General features: G+C 42.6%; 2 protein-coding genes across 2 annotated transcripts in view; one reads left to right on the forward strand and one right to left on the reverse strand.

The window, feature by feature from the left end:
- Window positions 1-8,812, forward strand: part of SLC18A2 (solute carrier family 18 member A2) — a 28,652-nt gene extending 19,840 nt beyond the window's left edge. The window contains exons 13-16 of the mRNA XM_016142512.2: window positions 499-562; window positions 2,185-2,304; window positions 2,447-2,580; window positions 8,452-8,812. Of these exons, the coding sequence (XP_015997998.1) occupies window positions 499-562; window positions 2,185-2,304; window positions 2,447-2,580; window positions 8,452-8,553 (420 nt within the window). The 3' untranslated portion in view covers window positions 8,554-8,812. The remainder of the gene's footprint in view (window positions 1-498; window positions 563-2,184; window positions 2,305-2,446; window positions 2,581-8,451) is intronic.
- Window positions 8,813-11,662: 2,850 nt separating this feature from the next.
- PDZD8 (PDZ domain containing 8) overlaps window positions 11,663-21,358 on the reverse strand; it is a 59,236-nt gene continuing 49,540 nt past the window's right edge. Inside the window, exons 4-5 of the mRNA XM_016142511.2 lie at window positions 20,317-20,479; window positions 11,663-16,305 (exon numbers count right to left, since the gene is read on the reverse strand). Of these exons, the coding sequence (XP_015997997.2) occupies window positions 14,102-16,305; window positions 20,317-20,479 (2,367 nt within the window). The 3' untranslated portion in view covers window positions 11,663-14,101. The remainder of the gene's footprint in view (window positions 16,306-20,316; window positions 20,480-21,358) is intronic.

Raw genomic sequence — 21,358 nt, forward strand, 5'->3', positions numbered from 1 at the left:
CGTTTTAAAAATTTTGGACAAGACTTTCCAAGGGATATATTTCTATCTTATGTCAGTGGGAAGTTATTTAGAATGTTTTATTACATAGTTTATATTTAATTTTCCCCCATCATCGTAAACATTTTAATGTCTTAAACACTTTAGGGCAACTACCCTGAAATGATAGCAAGATGTTTTTCTAAAATAAAACATCTACCAATGGCCAACATCTTCTCCAGATGAGGCCTCAGAGTCCCTGTCAGAAGGGGCGTGTGGGCCGGGCTAGTCCTTACAGCCTGCAGCTGACTGGTTTTTTTGTGGTGGTCACGAAACCCATTTCAGCGTCACCTTTTAAAGAGGCGGAAGGTCCAGTTCTTTCCCAAACCTCCGCCCCCTCCCCCATTTTCTTCAGAATGGAACATGCATACCTGGCTGAAGAAAACAGATTTCAAGACTTTGCAAGATGATTTAGAGTCGGACGTCATGTGATTAGAGTATAGCGTTTATTTCCTCTTACAGATTCCTTTCGCGAAAAACATTTATGGACTCATAGCTCCCAACTTTGGAGTCGGTTTCGCAATTGGTAAGTCACAAGAGCTTTGTGCCTAAATGTAAACCTTTGTTTTCCCCACTACTAAGAAAGTCGTTCCTTACTCAGGAAGACCACCGTTATTTAACCTAAAATTTCTAGAAGTTGGAGAGGAGGCTCTGGGCAGCCGATCTCCTCCCAGTACAGCCTGCGGGTCATCCACAGAAAGATACCTGCTTCAATGTGCTAGCCATTTGTTTCCTGAAAACGAGTATTTTTAAAAGGCCGATATTGACAGCAGCATGCTGACAGACCAGTGCTATCCTTGGGCAAACGAGAGAATCCCTCACTCAACTCTTTGTTTGGGCTCAGATCTGCGAACAGATGAGGCCGGGGCACAGAGGCTTCACTTGGATTTTTTATGAGCGTTAGTACAGAAAAAGTGGACTGGTGTGTTGTTGTGCTGCAGGAATTTTCAGGGGCAGAGGAGACGGGTCTTTGTAATGTACGGAAAAATCTTGTTAATATTTTGAATAAATACTATACATTTTTTCTCTTTTATAACATAAAGATTGATCACAATAATAGTAAATGCGGAGTGTACTGCAGGGTAGAGGCAGGAATTTAATCTCTGACCAGTACGGGAGAGCGCAGAGCCCTTGCCGACCCCTCGGACCAGGTTGGGGTGCCCTGGTGTTTGTATGGTTTCTCATAGCGGCTTTGTAGCATCAGTCACAACTGTAGTTCATTTTTCAACTCTTTGCGTAATGTCCAACTCATTTTGTTTCACCGTGTTCCACACCTTGCACGTACTAGGTGATCAGCAAATTAACTAGTCAAGTGAAAGAAATGTGGGTCCTCCTGCCCCCCGCACTGGCGCACCTGAGGGAACTGCCCCTCGAGGGCTCTGCTGGGTGTGTTCGCAGACGGGGCTCAGTTTAGCCGGTCCTGACCACCCTTCTTTGCTGAGTGGGGAAACCCATGCTCAGAGGGATCAGGCGCAAGCATGCTCGCCCAACCTGGGATTTGAACCCAGAACTCTGAACATGTGTGCTCTTTGCTTATGCTTCCTGACTCCAACAACTCAAGAGACCAGAGATCTAATACTGGTCTTGAGGGTGGTAGATTTTTTTTCCTCCCAAATGAGCGAACCTTTTTCAAATACAGTTTCCTGAGGAGGACCAGATGATCCCTCCGACTTTCTCATTTTCTGGTTCCTTCTGATCCTCCCTCCCCATCCAGGCCACGGCGTGGATGGGGAGGAAGCTGAGTGAGGCATGCAGGTGTGCCCACTTGTGGAGGGCAAGGGATGAGTGGATCAAAAATTAGTGAATCAGGAAAGCAGGGAGCAGGCTAGGGGGTCCACATGGCCAGTGGCCAGCGACTCGCTGGATCCGAAGGATGCAGGCGAGTCACCAGAGGACGGGCCATCCAGACCGTGGGCGACAAGGTTGAGGCAAGGCAGAGAATGGGCAAATGGTGGCCTGGGTTCTGGTCCCAGCCTCGGCTCCTTTCAGTCGGGCCTCAGCTGTCAGGAGTTTGCCTCGAGCCTCGCAGGTGGCGGTGACGGGGGGGGAAGAGGCGGCATGGTCGTGAGGTGCGGACGCAGTCCTGACCTTCGGCCGTGTCCGGTTCACATCGGTTTTCTGTCGGCCGTGTCCCCCGGCTGTCCGCAGGCATGGTGGACTCGTCCATGATGCCCATCATGGGCTACCTGGTGGACCTGCGGCACGTGTCCGTCTACGGGAGTGTGTACGCCATTGCCGACGTGGCGTTTTGCATGGGCTATGCGATAGGTAAGGACGCCGGCTTTTCGAAACGACCTTTTGTTTCGGCGCACGGTAGTGAACGCCTACCGAACGTCACGTAAACCTTCGCGTCTTTCTGCATACGAGGCATTTTACAGAGAACTTTATCTAATTCCCTGTTTCCTGAAAGGGCCTTCTGCTGGCGGGGCCGTCGCGAAGGCGATTGGATTTCCGTGGCTCATGACAATTATTGGAATAATTGATATTCTTTTTGCTCCTCTCTGCTTTTTTCTTCGAAGTCCGCCCGCCAAGGAAGAAAAAATGGTAAGTTTTAGGATGCATTGAAACGTTTCTCGATCATTTTAGCGTGGGCCCCTGGATGCATTGCTTCTTCATGGGTGGCTTCTAAAAGGTATTTCTGTTCTTTCGGGCAGAACTCTCCAAACAGAAGTGTTAAAAGTTCATTTTTAGTTGCTACCACATAGAGCAGCTACTTCTTTTACTATATCAAGTATTATTACGTTTATAAATTTAAAGAATGAAATTATTTTTGTACATAGATTAGCAGTCAGTAAGCTCTTTTGTCAACCAGATATAAACATGGGATCGTTCAGTTTAATTTTCTATGGTTCTTGAAAATCTTGGACATATATATATTTTTTTGCCTCCCGTGTTTACTCCTAAGATTAGCTGTCTTCGGTGCTGTTTGCTTTTCTCCTAACCCTTACGGCTTTCAGTAATAGTGTCTGAGTCTTTATTGCATGAGGTTCTGGAGGTAGTTTTAGCGCAGGTGACAGACCCTTATGGAAAAGTACCACATATCCACCTTTGGGCACGTGTGAGCATGGGTAACTTTGACATTCATGATTTCATGCCGGAGTCAAAGCAATAAGCAAGACAAACTGCTCCTCTTCTGAACAAGTTCAGAGTTATCAAGTCTAAATTTGAATTTTCTGATAAGCATTCATACTTGGTGGTGGTGGTGGGGGTGTTGTTGATTTTTTAAACATCAAATGGTGCTAGATATTCATTCAGCCAAAAGAACAGCGCCTTAGACTAAGAAAGAATGAGAGAAACGAGGCGAGGGGAGATGGCATGTTTGGTTTATGAACGGGTGTGAGGGTCCCTTGTGATATTCCCTTGGGAGTACCGCAGACGTTCTTTTTGAACCAAAATAGGCCTGAATGCTTTGACAGTTCTTGAACTGCCCTTTTATTTTTCCCAAATGGTGGATTGAAAGACATACACAGACCCGAAGGCTAGGTTCCATGCAGGCTTTATCTGGGGGAGAGGGGCATTTTTTTTTTTTTTTTTTGCATTCAACATATTTAAAAATATATCCAGCATTGTGCCCTTTATTATATAGGCTTTAACTAGATAATTTTGAATTCCTCGTAATCTGTTGGGCTTATAGAAGAGGCGTGGAAGCTGCTGTGGACATATTCTGATGGAAGCCACCCCTCCTTCCTCTGGCTTAGACGCCCGTCCAGCTCTGAGCCACCATATCGTACACCTCTTAGGGGACTTGTTTTCCGGCCAGGTGCTTTAAGTTCCCTTTCTTTTTTGTCTAACCAACCCCAGCACGGTCCCTCGCCCAAATCACGGTCATAAAATTCTCAGTGCAACAGCTGTTGCCACCCTATCAATCTGAACGAGGCTTATCAGCTACACATGCTTTCGTCGCCCAGGAGACTGTTGGGAGGCAGTGAAGGGCTAGCAGGGGCCCGGGGGCAGGACCGTCGCGTGGGAAGATGACAGCAGCCACCTCGCAGGGGTGTCTGGGGAGTGAAGGCAAGAACCCCACAGAGTGCCTAGCCCGGGTCTGGCACACAGTAAGCGCGTAATCAGTTCCTGCTCTTACCTCCATCTCTGGCTTACGCGGTCGGCCCAGCGGGCCCTCCGCCCCCTTCCTTTCATCCCTCTCTGAGAGGAGAGCTTCCTTCTGCTCTTTAGACCCCAGGACTGCCAAACGGGTTTCTTGGCTGAGGCGGCAGACGTTAGTGGCTCTTGCGTCACCCGCTTGTCCGCAGCAGCACGATGGCTTATCTGAGGCCCTGAAGGAAATGGGTGCGGTCTGAACGAGCAGAAGCGGGGCGAGAGGATGCTGGCCCAGCCCGCTGTGGCCCTGCGGGCTGCAGCACGTCCACAGTGCGGGCCTCGGGACCGCGTCTCTCGTCGCGTTTAAACCAGTGCTTCGGTTCATCCGAAAAGAAGAGAGCTGAAGGGAGAGGAAGAGACAGTTCTGAAAGGCAAAGCACGAACTGCAGGCTTCGCCTTTCCCTGTAGCATGTCAGACACCCAAACAAGCTCCCAGCAAGGCGAATCGTTGAAACCTGGAGAAAAGGACTTGCAGCGAGGGAACGAGCCTGCCCGTCACTGGAGGCAGCGCATCAGGGGCCGTGTGACTGGCATCACGGCAGCGTGTGAGGGTGGCGACTAGCAGGCCGAGTGGGGAGAACCCCGAGGGGAACCCGTAGCACCTAAGGACGAGGGCGAGAGGGCAGCACAGCAGATAGCAGTGTGCCACGGAGGAGGAAGGACCGACAGGACGGTCGAGGGGCCACGTTCAGGACCAGCAGTTACCAGACGCGGGGTAACGTGGGATCCGGGATCCGGCAATCAAACCTCAGCAAATAATTCTTCCCTTAGGCAGCATTCTGACAACGTGGTGTCTGGACTTACGCCGTTTTACCGTTGAAAAGTCTAATGCTCTTTTCCCAGATCCCAAGTCGTACAGTCATGAACTAGTTAGTGAGATTCCCTGTTGGTTTATTGGGTTTCTGGTTGTTGTCGTTGTGATAATTAGCGTCGAGATATCAACACAGGTGGAGGAAAAAGAAACGGAAGAGTCTCAAGTATAAGGAATAGCAACGCTGTCATTTGAGGAAAACCATTCCAGTTACAAGACAAGGTGCAGCCCACAGCTCTCAGAATGCCCGACTGAGAACTGCTGTGTTCTGGTATGATTTAGTTCTTCAGGTGGATGAGTTATTTTTAAAGTTAGGGCACGTTTCTTACACCTTACTCCTGAAGTTTCTAATTGATGTGCAGACGGGAAAGTAGGTGGTTTGAGGATGTGGCTTTCTTTTCCTGGGTGGCTCCAAGCTCACCGAGGTCATTCTGTCGAGTCTTTCTGGCTCCTTCCTCCGTGCTGTGGGTCAGGCAAGGATGGGCGTCTAGAAGATAAGGAGACTGTGTATACTCTGCATATAATAATCTAGTTACGGGTGTCTCTCTGCAGGGCGTTTCCATGGGTGCAGAACCATCACGATTGATTGATTGTAGGTAGACCTTTGCTAGCACGTAGGCCTGGTATTTTTCTAAGCCTCGAGGCCTGGAACTCTTTCATTTAATGCTCTTACTGTTCTGCTTTGCATCCCAGATTCACATGTGTGTTGCTTTCACGCTGCACTTGGTCCAGCGTGTTTCTGCCGCGCCAGAGATCCTGACTCTGCTGTGTCCGATACGAAAACAGGCATTTGGCGGGGCCTAGCGGTCAACTCTCAGTGATGGGGTTTTGCTCTGAATCCCAGTGACAACCTCCTCCTTTCATCTCCTCAGTGGAGAGTCAGACACACCTTCCTCCCCACGGAGTGCATGGAGTGCCGGTTTAAATTACCAGGCTGCCCACAGCCACTCTGTACGTGTCTCCTGAGCACTGGACTTACACACTTGACCCTTTTCACCCCTCTCTCTTCATGGCACTTCCGGAATATCACATGCCATCTGGCTTAATCATGTACACATTGTTTTAAACGTAAAATTATTGTACAATACACCTTTCAAAAGAGGTTCAGAAGCCAGACAGCTAGTTTTCAACAGCCACAGAACACTATTTCAATGAAGAAAGCTGCTTTACCTGTGTAACAAATGTGGTTTGGCTGAGTTGATAAATTCTGACCATTTACCTCTGTGTGATGTCAGATAATCAGTTTGACTGAACTTCCCTTGCAGCACAATTCGAGTCCATGTTTCATGATCAGGGCTGGGTTGCAGGGGTCCTTAGGAAGGTGACGTACACGCAGTCGGGTCGAATCGTAGATGAACGGAGAGGCAGAAGGCGACCGTGAACATGGCAGAACAAAGATCACCGATTCCCAGGCCGCCTCACTGTCTGTGGGCCCAGGGTCCAGGCCCCGTCCCTGGCAGCCAGGGTCTGCAGTCTGGATCTCCACGGTGGCAGGGGGGCTTCTGTAGTGTGTCCCTGTCTTACTTGATGTCCCGTTTGGTGAATAGTCCTTGGCATGCGCATTCCCTCACTGCAAGCCCTTTCCAGCGTTCAAGGTTCAGCCCAAGCCCCATCTCCTGCAAGTAGCTTCTCTGGAGTGCGTCCCCCCCAGCGCGCGTCCACCCGTGGGGCCTGTCATTCCGCGCACGGTGCGGTAACTCAGTTGCTGGTATAGGACCCGAAGGCGCTGCCATATGTACTGAGTGGGTGCCCGCGCGGCTGCTGTCAGCCGTGACTCTGCACTAGCCCCGGGTGATGCCACGTGGCTGGGCAGCGTTTCTCGCAGCTCGCTGACACTGCTCTCGTGTGAGGGTGGGGACCTGGAATCTACCCCCCACCCCGAGTGATTCTTGGGGCACGTTCCTTTGAGGATCATTACTCTAGGGAGATGAGACCTTGAGCTCTTTGGGGGGTAAGGGCACATCCACCTGGGGCGAGCGGTCCCGGTATACATCTGTTGCCTCCATTACTTTCAGAAATTGAGCTCTTTATTAAATACGTGTCAGTTCACTTGGAAAGAAGCGTAATAAACAATGGGAGTTATGTTTGCAGCTGAGACCTTGAGCTGGCTGCCTAACTTAGAGGGTAGGGTCAGGATGTCCTTACCTTAACCTGTCCACGGGCAGATCCTTTTAGAATTTCTTGGGCAATGACAAATGGATTAAGCATCGATTGGGGTCATAAAAGCTTATCGAGTCTGTGGGACAAAAAATGGGAGGAGAAGCTAACAGACCCCGAAAGGCTGCACTAGGCCTGTGTGACATAAAGTTTAATCCACATAAATGTTTCCATTTAGATTTCCAAACTGCACAGAAAGGCATTAGGAGAATCGTTTATGTGGAAGGAAACTCCAAAAGACATAACCTGATGGGACTTCATTTCGGTTGTCTTTCACACCCGACTGCCGCGGAGTGCTGCTCAAGGGTAGACCTTGGCGTCAGGCTGCCCGGGCGCACACCTGCCCCACTCCAGCTGTACATCCCTTGGTCAAGTTCTTTCACCTCTGTGCCTACACGGAGGGTTAACACCTAACACACAGGGGACTGTTAACTTGATATTGCTTCACGTGGTCCTGGGATGATAAGCATCAGCTGTATCATCAGATAACATGTGTGGCCTGGACACTTCCAGGAGGAATAATGACTCAAGTGCTGATCAATTGACCGTTTTTTAATTTTCAGTAACAAAGGAGGGCATGAGATGTTTTTGTTCACAAGAGGATTGTATATGTTTTTAAATCAAACACTTGAGCAAGGAGAGGGCAGCCAGGAATCGGCGTGAGGTGCTCTGGAAGTGCCATTTTTGAAAAGATAAGGGCCCTGTGATATTTAGGGAAGTTTAAGGGGTCTGTGCAATGGGCTTAAAATATAGTAAGGGCAGCCTGTGAAGATGGCTGGAATCAGAACTGGATCCGCAAACGCAAACAGGGGAGGCTCTAGTCCAGCCTCAGGTACGTGTCTAACGTAAGAGCTCACCTGATTGAGAGAGCACGTCCCTTATTGTTGCCACAAGGCAGTCTGTGAACAGAAGTGGGATTGGGTGACCTCCAGGAACTCCCCCATCCAATTCCAAGATTCTAAGTGTAACTTTTCCCAAGCCTAACTTGCATACCCCTTCATAGCTTACAGGCTCCTGAGAATCGACTTATGGCCCCTGGCAGGTGTAATGAAAGTACTGCAGAGACCGCTTCTGCTGGGTCCTACCACCTGAAGTTTTCACTGAGTGTAGCACTCGAGGATTTCTGGGCCAGGCACCTGGCAATTGCACCAAACGACTGGTTAATAATGGGTGGTACTATATATGTGTGTGTAAATAGCTTTCTATACGTATATATATATATATATATAGCTTTCTGCATATATATACATATACATATATAGCTTTCAAAGCAGTAATCCTTAAACAGTATGTCAAAACCATCTTTATGAAACAGGAAGTTAATATATCTGCACTTTGCTCTCTTTTAGGCCATTCTCATGGATCACAACTGCCCCATTAAAACAAAAATGTACACTCAGAACAACATCCAGTCGTATCCACTAGGTGACGAAGACACTGAAAGTGACTGAGACCCTCAAAAACCATCCAAGTATTTAATCGTATCAGTGTTTCCAGTGAAACGGCCCATCCAGAACTGTCTTAGTCATACCATTCATCCCCGGTGAAAGAGTAAAACAACCAAAGGTTATTATTTTCCATGGTTATGATTGATTGCCAACAGCCTTATAAAGAAAAAGCAGCTTTTCTAGGGGTTTGTATAAAGTGTTGAAAACTTTATTTTATGTATTTGGTTTTATTAAATATTATACAATATATTTTGACGAAATAGATATAGTGTAAATCTATAAATATTTGAATCCAAATCAAATATAATTTTTTAACTTACATTCACGAACACTTGGGCAAAAAAATCGTATATTTTTTCTGAATATTGGTAATGAGTGTTTAAAACTAAAGCACACATTATCTCTGAGACACTTCCAACAATAAGAAACTAGAAGGAAGTCAGAAAAACAGACTCAAGTAAGACGGCATGTGCTATGTAGTGACACTGAGTGTTGAGTTAGTCGACTCGTAATTATTATCAATATGTTTGAGTTAAAAGCTAGTTATCTCAAGTGCAGAGGACAAGAACATGAGTCAGTCATCTTTTGGATTTATTCATAAATCTTAGCTGGCATTAGTTACCTGTGTGTAATCATCTACCTGGAAACAGGCGGTTGTAAATTAAATGTTTACGTGTCATGTGGTTGGCAGCAAACATGAAGGACAGTAAGAGAAAAATAGTAAATGTTCTGAAAGCAGAGAAAAGCACCCAAATGGATAGTTAGGGACAACTAGAAGCTTTCCCTTTAAGATATATACTTGTCTTATTGGATGAAAGGCTAACTGCTATGACATAAAAAAATCAGACTCTATCTTTGACCTGTTTGGAGGTCATCCAAGTGTTTTTTAGAGATTAATTTTGAGTTGTCTGAAACTATTATTTTCTAGACTTCTGAAAGTTACATCAATGTGCAAACAAATTTTAAATGAAGGCGAAGGTGGAATGAAACTATCTTGAATCATGTTAGGAAAACAGGTAAAAATAATAGGGTGGTCAGGACACACCCCCTTTCACAGGCAGAAAAAAAACATCTAAAAACGTCTGCGTATCACTGTATCATCTAGTGCTGTGTAATGTAGTTTCTCTAAGTATGACATTGATGTGCCTTTTCAATGTTACAGCAAATACTGTGTTAGTGAACATTGTCAGTTTACATGAGGTTTTATATGACATGGAGTGTGAAGATAGTGTGGAATGTCTCAAATACTTGTTAATTCTGTAGTTCTGTAACTGTAAACAAAAATTAGCTAATGTCAGTCCTTGAAGCTAAAATTGTTTCTGTTAACTTGGACCAGGAGCAAAGAACTTTAGAACTTTAATTCTCTAGGAAAGCTAGCTAATACGTCATATCCATTTGCTTTATGAAGCTTTTCTGTGGGGCTCTGAATGACTTGCAGTCCGGTTGTCACGTGTAGTGTGTTGGAAGCAAACGAGATTTCCACTCATATATTTCTATCTGGCAACTTAACCAAGTCCGTGACTTGGGAAGATGGCTCGGAGGCAGGTGGTTCTCTACTCCACCGGGGAGAGCCTTACTGAAGAGTGCGCTACAAATCAATTCTATGAATGGGTTTGTAGTTCTCCTGCCCCCGACACCATATAATTTATTCCCATTTTTGCCGTTAAGGCTTCAGTCTTTTCAAGAATGACTGGCAATGGCATGCCTGCTGTTGATCCCTAGAGAAAAGATTTGTTGAGTTTTTCAGAACTGTTTTGGGAGCAAAAGAGATCAGTTGTTTGAGGGGGGAGGGAAAATTGTAAGGCCTTTTATATGACTGGGGTTAACAAGACTGAAAAGGTTTTATTTTTTAAATGTGTCAGAACAAAGAACATACAGCTCTCTGGACATTTTTTAAGCAGAGGTGGTTTTCATGTTTGTACCTGGCAAACAGATACAAAAACCTTAATGAGGTAGCAATGAATATTTTCTTCTGACTGCTAAGTGTATCTGCCTAAGTCATGTCTTAGCTAGTTAATAAATCTTCTGAACACTACTGTGCCTGTTTGTATTCCTTTATAAACCAGACATTATTGTTGGAGTCAAATACATAAGAAGGCATTGTTTTGACTATAGAAATTTAATTAAAAACTATTCTTCTCTGCTTTCAGGCATCAGGTAAAATCCACTCCAGGTTAGTTTGAACCATACATTTTGGCTTCGAAAAATGTTTTACATTGAAATATGTAACTAGTCACATGTTGTCAGTGGGAAAAAATTCAGTAAGTTATTCTTGCATCTCTAAAGTATTATTTTCCTGATTGCTGTGAACAAGTGTATCTGATGAAAATAACTAAACTATGCAGCCATTTGATCCAGTGGGTCCATGGGCCCCTGAAGTCCCATAAAACTTAGGGTGTGCCATGTGTCTGTCTTTTAGGGGTGAGAGTCCACAGTTTTAATCAGATCTTAAAAGGCGTCCGTGGTTTAAAAAGAATTAGGGGAAAACTCCTTCCCCTCCTTTTTAAAAGAAAAGTTATTATCTCAATTTGGTAATAAAGATGATACATTTTTAAAGGGATTTTAAATTCACTTTTTAAGGGACTTGAGATTTTATCTTTATTATCTTACTATTAGAGACAAATAGTTTCAAATTGCCTTTAAAAAAATTCAGCTCTACTTAAATTTAGAACTTGACAGCACCCTCAAATTTTTAGCTTGTGTTTTCTTTTCTAAAAATCACAAATGGCCACATAGTATTCAAGTAGTTCTGATACTGAAGAATATGAGGTCTAACTTTAAGAAATGTAGCATATTAATCTGATTCTAAAATAGGCTAAAATGTTGCACGGCTTGACTATCTAACCTAATCATTAAATACCAATGTAGAAAATACACTTTAAATAGTCTAATGACTAATAGTAGCAGAGGCAAATCCATGAATCTGTACTTCAAAGCTTAAACACCAGCAAAACCAACATTTAATGCTTTTCTGTAATTTTCAAAATAGCAATTTTGTTTGGCAGAAATGGGACTGTTAAGAATGTTTGCACGGCCAAATCATACCAGGTGACAATTCCACAGAGATGCAGCAATCACCTTGTTCAGATGTCATCAAATGAAGATATTCTTGTTTTCTGTGGTAGTTTTTATTTATTATTTTTAAGCTATTGATAACATAGCATGACAGCAAGATTACATCAGGAATGTAATATAATACAGCTGTTTCCATTGAAGCCTCAGACCTTACTGTCCCCCTGGGCTATCTGGAGTGCTCCGGCCCGCACTAAGGTACAGCTGTGATGCCTCCACTGCTCCTCCCAATATATATAAAAATATTGCACTACATTAAAGGTATATTTTACAAATATAATTAGCAGCATTACCGAGCTTTCCATAATTGTGGTTCTACAGAATTAAATACTTTTAAAACATGAGTATTTTTTTTTTTTATGAAACCAAAGTTTTGCGTTATTTCTACAGCTCTTTCAGGTGCGTCAGTTTCAGCAGCATGCTTGGATGTCATTGAAACGTCCATGGTATGACCCACAAACACTGGCCACTCACAGGCGCTCCGCCTTCCAGGTTACCAATGGTAAGTTGTTTTTTATAATAAGATGAAAGTTGGGTCTTAAACTGGGCAGATTATTTCAAGCATATGTTACAGAACAGCATTTCAGCTTTCAGAGAATTTTGTGTATAAAGACTTCTATAGCGGTGTTATCTTAAAATGCAAGCATGCTTAAACAACGAAAAAGGGTACGTACAGATATATTTTTGTTATTGGTCAAGAAAGTAGCTTCCTAATATTTCACTTACTGACAGAAATGAGAATTGGCTATTGATTTTAAAAGTGGAATAACTTTTCTACCCTCAAAAAACATTTTTTTATCATCCATGTAAGTCATACCCTTTATGTGAATAGCTTTTTACTGAACAGAGCACTTTTGCAGTTAATGCTATTGTTCCCCTCACAACAATCCTGTGAGGTAGTTAGAGTCAATCTTATCCCTGCTTCAGAGCTGGGGAGACTGCAACATGGAGCCTTTCTGTGGCTTGCCTGTGGTTATATGGTTCGTTCATGGCCAGTGGAAGAGCCTGGACTTTAAACTCTTGTATGGCATCCAGGGTTATGGACATGGGCCAGAACCCTTACTATTAATTCTATGATGCCTTTTCCTGTCAGCCATATAAGCTGTCCCATCTCGTTTTAAATTCATGTCAGTTTCACTATCTATCAATTATCACAGTAGGTACCTACAAAAGGGGAAAAAGACATCCATATTTTATAGGCGTATGACAGGCCAGGCTTTACGGTATACCACAGAGATCATGCTCACAGGGTTTCCCTCAGTCTCGTGTTACTGGGATCCACATGAAGAACCAAATGTCAATAGATCTTCATTTTCAGAGAACTGGTCCCCATTCCTATAGCTCTATACTGTCTATTTTTATTTTTTTCTTTTTAAAAATGAATTAAGATAGTCTGAGCTCCAGAAGCATTCAGAATGCTCACTGTTTATTTAAGCCTCTAGGATCTGTCAAAGCAATACACCTATTTTGCATGATCCCTCTTCTTTACATTCTCCTGCATGAATATATTTCTAAAATCAGCCCAAACCAGTTAACAGTCATTTTAAGAACAGTCCTCTGAAACTTTAAATATCCTTGCACATGCTTTTATTTCCTTTGGGAGAACTGCAAATGAAAAGTAATAAATGTTTAGAACTTCCATTTAAAAGGAAAGCAATATTTTGAAAGATTATAATCCTACTGATTACTGTTTTTTAGTAATCTCGTTATCCTCTCTACAAACTTCTGCATTCTTTATTTATTCCCTATGACACTGTTTTTCAATGCAAGCTCTTCAAATTATCACTATATTCTTCCTATACTTCAACTGCATAAAAACTCCAGAAAAAAATTTCAGAGGCATAGAAAGCAAACAATATATGTAATTTTTTTTTTTTTTTTTTTTTTTTTTACTAAATCAGCATAACTGACTAAAACCAGTGTCTGCTTTTATGTTACATTTGGCAAAAACAAAACAAAAAGCACCTCCAAAACCCCCAAATCATAAATATCTCGAGGAGAGATGACAAACTTCATAACACAAAGAGTCAAACCTGCTCCCTCAATGATTGCTGCTGTCGGCTCGGGCATGCAGCAGATTGGTTATAACCATGATAGAAATAAAAATATTACGAGAATCTAGACAGTATCCTATATAACACTAATTCAAAAACTCAGAGGAAGGTAAGTAGCACTAGACATCACATACATAAACATGAAAAGTTAGCTTACATAATTCCGTAATTAGAAAAAGTTAAAAATAAATTAGTAAAAATAAATTCCCAGTATAAACCCAAAAAGCATAGCTATAAATGCAATCTGAAACCACCAATTTCGTGAGCCGGTCATGTTTTTGCTGAAAAACCACCTTTCCATTCTTCTTACATGAGCAAAGAACGGTGGAGAAGCAGGCCGAAGTGCGTTATTAGAGGGTTTAAACGCGGTTGTATCTGATACGTTAGACGAAACTTTCCCAACACCTCAAAGTTTAAATAGACTGTTACACAGACTCGGCTGGGCCAAATAAGTCATCGGATATGCTGCTGAATGGCTGGGAGTCTATTAGTTGGGTTATTTCATTATCAAGGTCTTCTTCGGTATCATCTGTGTACTTGCTTATTTTTTTGGCGTGCTGGTCTAAAGACAAACTTTCTAAAGATTCGATATCTTCAATGCCTGCTCTGTAGTGGATCATAAGAAGTGTCAGGGCCTGTAGTCTTTCTCCTGACTTAGCCAAAGCTGCAGAAAGAAGAGATTTTTTCCTGGTGTCGGTTGTCTCTTTTCCTTCTCTAACCAGGGAATTATTATGCTCCAACTCCTGGTCGATCTCATTCTGCAGTTTATCAAGCATGAACTCTAGTTTCTGGATCCTTTCCTCTGTGGGCAAACCCCGGTACAGGTCACGACCGATTTCTTTAACTGCGATGAAGACGCTGTCGTCCAGCCCACCCTCCTTTCTCACTAACTTTATCCCTGTGTTATTCCCCCGTTTAGAAGGGCTGTGTGGACCACAGACCTCCGTGTCACTGCCTTCGTTGTCTGACGTGTTGGGCGTGTGTTTTGGTGAAGGTTCCACTAGATCAGTTCCTGGTTCAGCAAGGCGAGTTTTAGAGGCTTGACGCAAGTTTAACAAACGAGAGCTAGTGTTGATAATGTGTCTCGTCAAGCCTGTTGTTTTATTGACCGCCTTGCTGGCCTCAGCGTCAGCACGAGGAGGCAGGCCTGAGAGGGTGTCTTGTCCATCCAGCCTGAGGTTTTTCAGGGCCCGGTCTATCCGCCTATCAGTTGCTCCGCAAAGGGGCGTCTCTGCCAGACACTTTTCCTGACATTTTTTATGGCAAACATAAGCACAGAACATACACTGGGAAGCGGCTTTAGTCCAGACTTTTTTCTTGCAGTAATCACACCAAGTTGGGTTCTGGAACTGAGTATCCTGGAAACTGTGTTTGTTTTCCGTTAAACCCATCTGTCCAACACAGTGCTGCTCCTCTTTCGCTAAGGCGGGAACCTCTTCGACCAAGTGAAGTTCTTTTTCTTTCTCCAAGTTAGTGACTATAGGGTGGTCTGGTTCTCCTTCTTTCAGATATTTGAAGTGAACAGTTATATCGCCAAAGCAAAATTTGTCATTGAATCCCTTTTGCATGCTCAGGTTACGTAGCGCAGTTCTCGTGACCATGGCTTTAGGTGATGGCGCTTCCAGTCTGAACTTGGAAAGGTACTCCATGTTTGATGTCGCGAGGCACCCTAAAGCCACCTCCTCAAGTTTTAGGCTAACGTGCCCCAAACAGGTGAGCCCCCCTAACTTGAAAGGATCCCTGCACCACAGTGCAATGTTTAAGTATCTGTGGCAGGCTTCTATGTCAAAGAAACAGGCTGCTCCGGTTCTTGTCCATTTTCCTAGCTTATTACGATAAGGAATTTCTGATGATTCCCATGTCTGAGGGTCATCTGAACTGTCCTTAGGAGGGCAGGAACTCTCTGAAGTTAAGTCTCTCGCCACTTCCTGTTTTGCTAAAAACTGCTTAGTTGCAGCTACATCTTCTATGTGATCCATATTTTTTGCTTGCTTTTCAGCAGGTTTATCTGCAGGAGGAGGCGGCAGCACCTTTTCTGGCTTTTCAGCAAGAACGTCTGGTTCCACCTGATTTGGGACATCAGCAGAAGGCAAAGGAACTTTCACTTGTGGTCGTGGTGGCACAGGTGGTTTGAAAGTGGATCCTTGGGTGGGTTTTGACACTTGTGCTGGGTCTGTTATTTCAGGTTTTAGGGCTAAGGGCTTATTTCCTTCTTTGGATGGAAGTTTTGGTGGTGGTGGGTGACTTCCTACAACTGATTTACGGTTTAAAACTGGTGATACCGTTCCGAGGGGCCTAACAGAAAGTGTTGTTGGAGTACGTTTGGGACTATGACTTACTGACTGCGCCTCCTCTCTGAACTCGGTTTGTGTTCTGATGTCGCTTGCCAAGTCTTCAAATTCAGAATCCAGGTCTCTGTTTTCAGTATCTACTGCCAACCCAGTTGCTTCCTCCTCATAATTTGGTTGGCATGAACTTGACAGAAAGTTTTCTTCCAACTGTCCAAAATTATCTTGCAGCACTGTACCTTGATTACTCTGGCCAACAGGCCTTTCATAATACACCAGGACTCGGTCACCAGCCTGCTTGATAAGCTTCAACACTTGCAGTGTGGATGTGATTTTCACTCCTGTTTTAAGATTTTTAAAAGGGAAGACATAAATTACTAAAATAAAAATCACCTCAATTGCTAAAAATAATTGCCATTAATTCATGCTTCATTCACTAATGAAAAGTAACATGGAAACATCCAAAATATATTATTGGCTTTTGGATGCATTAGTGTGCTGATTATAAAACCCTTAAATGTACTGCTGTCCTAGAAATGTTTACCTTTTCAAACCAAATGATGACATGAAAATCCTTAAACGGATGTGTCAAGCTGCTAACTCCTAATTGCTTTCCATTCCTAAGTTTAAATGATATTATTTCTCAGTTTAAGTGAGCAGAGTGAGACCTATTGAAAAGGATTTTATTAATGGTTAAACCAGACTTAGAATGATGAGAAACTGATCCTACTGAAGGAAATCCCACAATGTCAGGGATTACAAGCTATGTGGTCAATGATTCAAATTAAGAGATGAATGGTGGACTCTAATAGATTGTTTTTATTAGCGCTACCCATCAAACAAATCCTTTGCAGCACCAGAAAGAACAAGGAAGGCATAAGTTGTTTTAAAGTTGAACAAGTTTGTTACTATCTGCACCTATATCGATAATACCTATCTTAAGTTTTCATTTTATTATTGTCTAATAAGTATTACATTAACAGTTCAAAATTCAAAAGGAACAGAAAGATGTACAGTGCAAAATCTCCCTTCCACCTCTGTCTCCTAGGCATACTGTCCCTTCCCTGAGGCAATTAAAGCCAGTGGCTTCTGGTATATTCATCTAGAGATCCTCTAGGTGTCTCATTTAGAGGCTCTGTTTGTTTCCTGCCCCCCTCTCTGCCCTCACCAAAATAGTACTTACCCCAGCTATCCCTTTCTGTAGGACTCAGAGAAAGGTGAGAAGGGGTCTTAGGACCATCCTAAATAAAGTAACATCAGCCTCAACTAATAACCTGACTTCAGAGTTCCTCAACCTATAGCCTCTCCTACTTTGACTGCCCAGGTAAGACCATGCTCTAGACCTGGTCATCACTTGGAACTTGTCCACAGCAGCGTTCGTTCACTTGGAAAGTAATCTCTGATCGCTATCTATTTTCCACCTCTCACAGTCCTGTCAGCTACCTGAATCTGTTCCTCCCTCGCTCTCAGGATCCAGCTGGTCTGATAACATTTGCTGTTCTTCCTGACCTCAGGTTCAAGATTTCAATGATATTTACATCAAGATTTTCAGTTCTTTTGCCCTAGCCCTTTCCTCTCCTATCTACTGCTCTCTGATCCCCAGCTTTGCTAGCCCCACCATCTCCCTTTTCGTCTGAGCTTATCACCTGGTCTAGCACCAAGATATGCTGTCCATCTGCAGCAAGGCACTCAGTGCTGTTTTAGTTAGCATCCTTTTGATTGGTCTCTAAATAACTAAGTTTCGAAAACGCCAGCATCAAGCCTTTCCTATTCCCCTGAAGCCCATCCTTCCTGCTCTCTTATTCCAGAGATGCTATCACCTTATTGGATTCCTCCCTCCCCGTGTCTCCTGCAGCCCTTTGCTGCATCAATTATCCTTGCTCATATTTTGGTTCCCTTCCGCCTTCTGTTTTAAAACCTCCCTTTTCCTTGATGTTCATGACACTGCACAATTTGGTCTGATCACCTCCCCTCCGCTTGCTTCTTCTCCATCTGTATGTGCCTATTATATGCAAATATTCCCAGTTTTCTGTCATTAGCTTTCTGTTTTGCTCTTTCCCTGGATTACACCCATTTCAGTAGTTTCATGTATCAACTGTTCCTTTGGTCTCCCCTCTTGTCCTACATCCCCTCCTTCTGGATCTCTCCGGGACATCAGACACTATGGGATCAGTGTACTTAAAATCCCTCTCTGACTTTCTCATCCTCCTGTCCTCATGTGAATCAACTTGCCACCCACCCAGCTGACCTGATTTGAAACCCAGGGACAGCTGACTCCCTAGATCCATTCAGCTGTCAATTCTGTCGAAGTTACAGTCCATTTTCATCTCTTGTTCAGATCCTCCCGATGACTGGATTTACTGTGATTCCTCACTCACACCGTCCCTATTTTAATCACCAAATACACTGCCCCCCAATTTTCCTAAAGCTTCAGCTCAAAAACCTTTAGCCTATAAATTCATCACACTGAAATCCAGAGCTTTCACATACGGCTCTAAATGATTCCCACAGCCTTGACTTATACTGCTTCCCTCTAACCACGCCACGTCCCAGAAAAAATTGTAGTTTCACATATGCCTAAATGAGAACTAAGTCCATCTAATGATCTGTAGTAGGCAAAAACTTCAACTCAACCTAAACCCATGCTGTGTGCTTTAGTACACGCCCTCATCCCATCTCTTCCCCAATCACCAGGAGCTTTGTGGAGATGGCTACTGTGCCTCTCGGGACTGGCTGGCCAAATCGGGATTCCTTTTCTTTTGGAATATTTGAAATATGCAAAAAGGTAGAGGAACTACTATAATAAACTTCATCACTAAGCTTCAGATACAATAAACATTTTGTCAATCTTATTTCAACTGTCACCAATCCCATTACTAAATATTTAAAGTTATTGTACATACATATAAACGAATTAGAGCTATAAAAAATGAACGTGTACTGCACCTACCCTTTATCACAATAACGTTTTCTTAAGGAATGTTAGATAGGAAGGGGTGACTTTTGCTTTTTCACTCTGCATACATTTATATTGCTTGATTTATTTTTGATAATACCACTGTGTAAAAACAAAAACCTTTCAAAACAGGACATGAAAAAAAACTGATCCTGTAGATAAAACCAAAAAAGCATATGTGTAGAAACTGATACTGGATTGTGGTTTTTGGCTGACGGAGAGTAACTGTTTTGTGTACATTAAACAACTATGTAACAGATGAGGTTTATTTTATGACTTTGTTACCCTGTCTGTGGACCAAGAGCATCATCTGGAAGCTTAGGCCCCACTCCAGATCTACTGAATCAGAATCCACATTTTAACACTACATCCAGGTGATTGGAATACACCATAACTTTTGAGAAGTGCTGTTTATGACATCATCAGAGAAATGTCCATGTGAAAATATTGACTTAGTTGGGCTCCTAGGTGTGTAACCAAATAATTTTTCTTATTTTACTGCCATGATGGATTTGAAACAAAGGCAGAGTTTCTTTGACATGTAACCAAGGATAACTGTTCCTTAATTTAGGAACTGATTTACCTTGTTATTGTCTTAGCTGTGAGAGAATATACCACATTACCTTTAAAAGCATAACTGTGATCAAACACGTATTTAAAAAATCCTTTAAATCTAGAATGGTGGGCCACATACTATAAGGGTCTGAAAAGGTTTGGACTTTTTTCTCACAGTGAATCTTACTGCTTATTTATAAATATTCAAGCAAATAATCTGCCTATCAACAGAATTTTTGTTATTAATCCCATTAATAGGAAGGTAACACATTTTTCTGCCAGTGATAGCAATTTGGGCTGCACTCTGAATGACAGCATAATAACAAATGGCTGGCCAGTCAGGGACAATATGGGGCCACCAATATAGGACCATGGGGCAGTTTCAGGTGTGCCCCTTTAGATAAGTACTATTAGTCTCTCTCCTGCTTGTTATCTAGTCCTAATTGATAGGGGTGTAGTGTTAATACTATCAATTTTGGGTTCAGAGTAGAAATGGTGATGATCACACAGACAACTGCTGACTTTTTCTTTCTTTCACAGTCAGTAAAAAAAGCAGGATTAGAGGAAGGAAGGAAGGAAGGAAGGAAGGAAGGGAAAATTAGAGGGGTTATAGAAAACTGGTCTAAAGTTTTTTAAAGATTTATTCATTAGGACTAAAATGGCATATGTATTTTAAATTAATTTTTAAGGCTTCCTTCAGATTTTTATAACAAAGTTATTACTTTCTTCGCTTTATAAAAGTAACATATGTTTATAAAAACAAGAAGGGAGAGGAAAATTCCCACATCTACCCTCTGGTTTCTCTGTAAATGTAAAGTATATTCCATATTAGCATAATTACCTCCAATAGCAATCAGTCGATCTCCTCGCTGAAGATCTGCAATTGCAGCAGGTGAGTTTGGGGCCACGGTCTCAATTACGACGTGCCCAGCATACCCGTCGGTTGACTGGACAAGACGAACTGCAAGTCCGACACTCTGTAAATTCCCCTTTATTAATTCAACCTTTGATAAAGAGAAAAAATTAAAACAGATTCAAAGGAGTGGAGTGAGAAAACATTAACAGACTGAAAATGCTACAGCTGACGCTGAATTGTACCATGGTGACTGTTATTACAAAGGAGGAAGGAAATCTTTACCGTAACAATATAAATTAACATGAGCTCTGACTGCATATTTGGGCCATCAAAAAAACACTTTCTTCAGGGTGTCTTATTAAAGATACATGCTCACTGTGGAAATTTTGGAAAAATACAGGCAAAATGAAAACAACTCCTAATCATATTATCTAGAACTACGCTGTCAACAATCTAACACGAAATTGAGATCCTATTATGAATGGAAATATAATGGGAATAATCTGTGTCATTAGATGTACTTTGGAACCTCTGTTTTTTTATGGTGTGCTGTTATTTATTTTTTTTGTGGGGGCAAAGGAAAAAGAGTTGACATTTATGTTTTATTAAGAGTTATCTTGTTAGTGAGATATCCTGTTCTAACTCATCAAGATCATTTTGTTTTCTATAAAAATGTCATCCAATTTATCAGAAGTATGCTATCCCAGATTCATACATCTGTGATGAAAAAAAAAAAAAAGGTTATCTGTCTGCATTCGAATCACTGATTTAAAAAAAAGAATGCCACATCCCTCTGGTGACAAGAATTCAATCTCTTGTTTATTGAGCTAAATTACAAATCAGTCTAATTGTATTATTCAGCCCACATTTCTCAATTCTGTTCTTCAAGGTATCTCATGAGGGACTTGGCCAAATAACCAGCTAATATCCAAATATATCACTGTCTGTAATCCTTTAATATATAAATCCCATTTAAAATCTAGAAATTCAATTCTCTCACCTAATGACATTGGCAGGTAAAAAAAAA

The sequence above is a fragment of the Rousettus aegyptiacus genome, unplaced genomic scaffold (assembly GCF_014176215.1).
Source record: "Rousettus aegyptiacus isolate mRouAeg1 unplaced genomic scaffold, mRouAeg1.p scaffold_m13_p_6, whole genome shotgun sequence".
Lineage (NCBI taxonomy): Eukaryota > Metazoa > Chordata > Mammalia > Chiroptera > Pteropodidae > Rousettus > Rousettus aegyptiacus.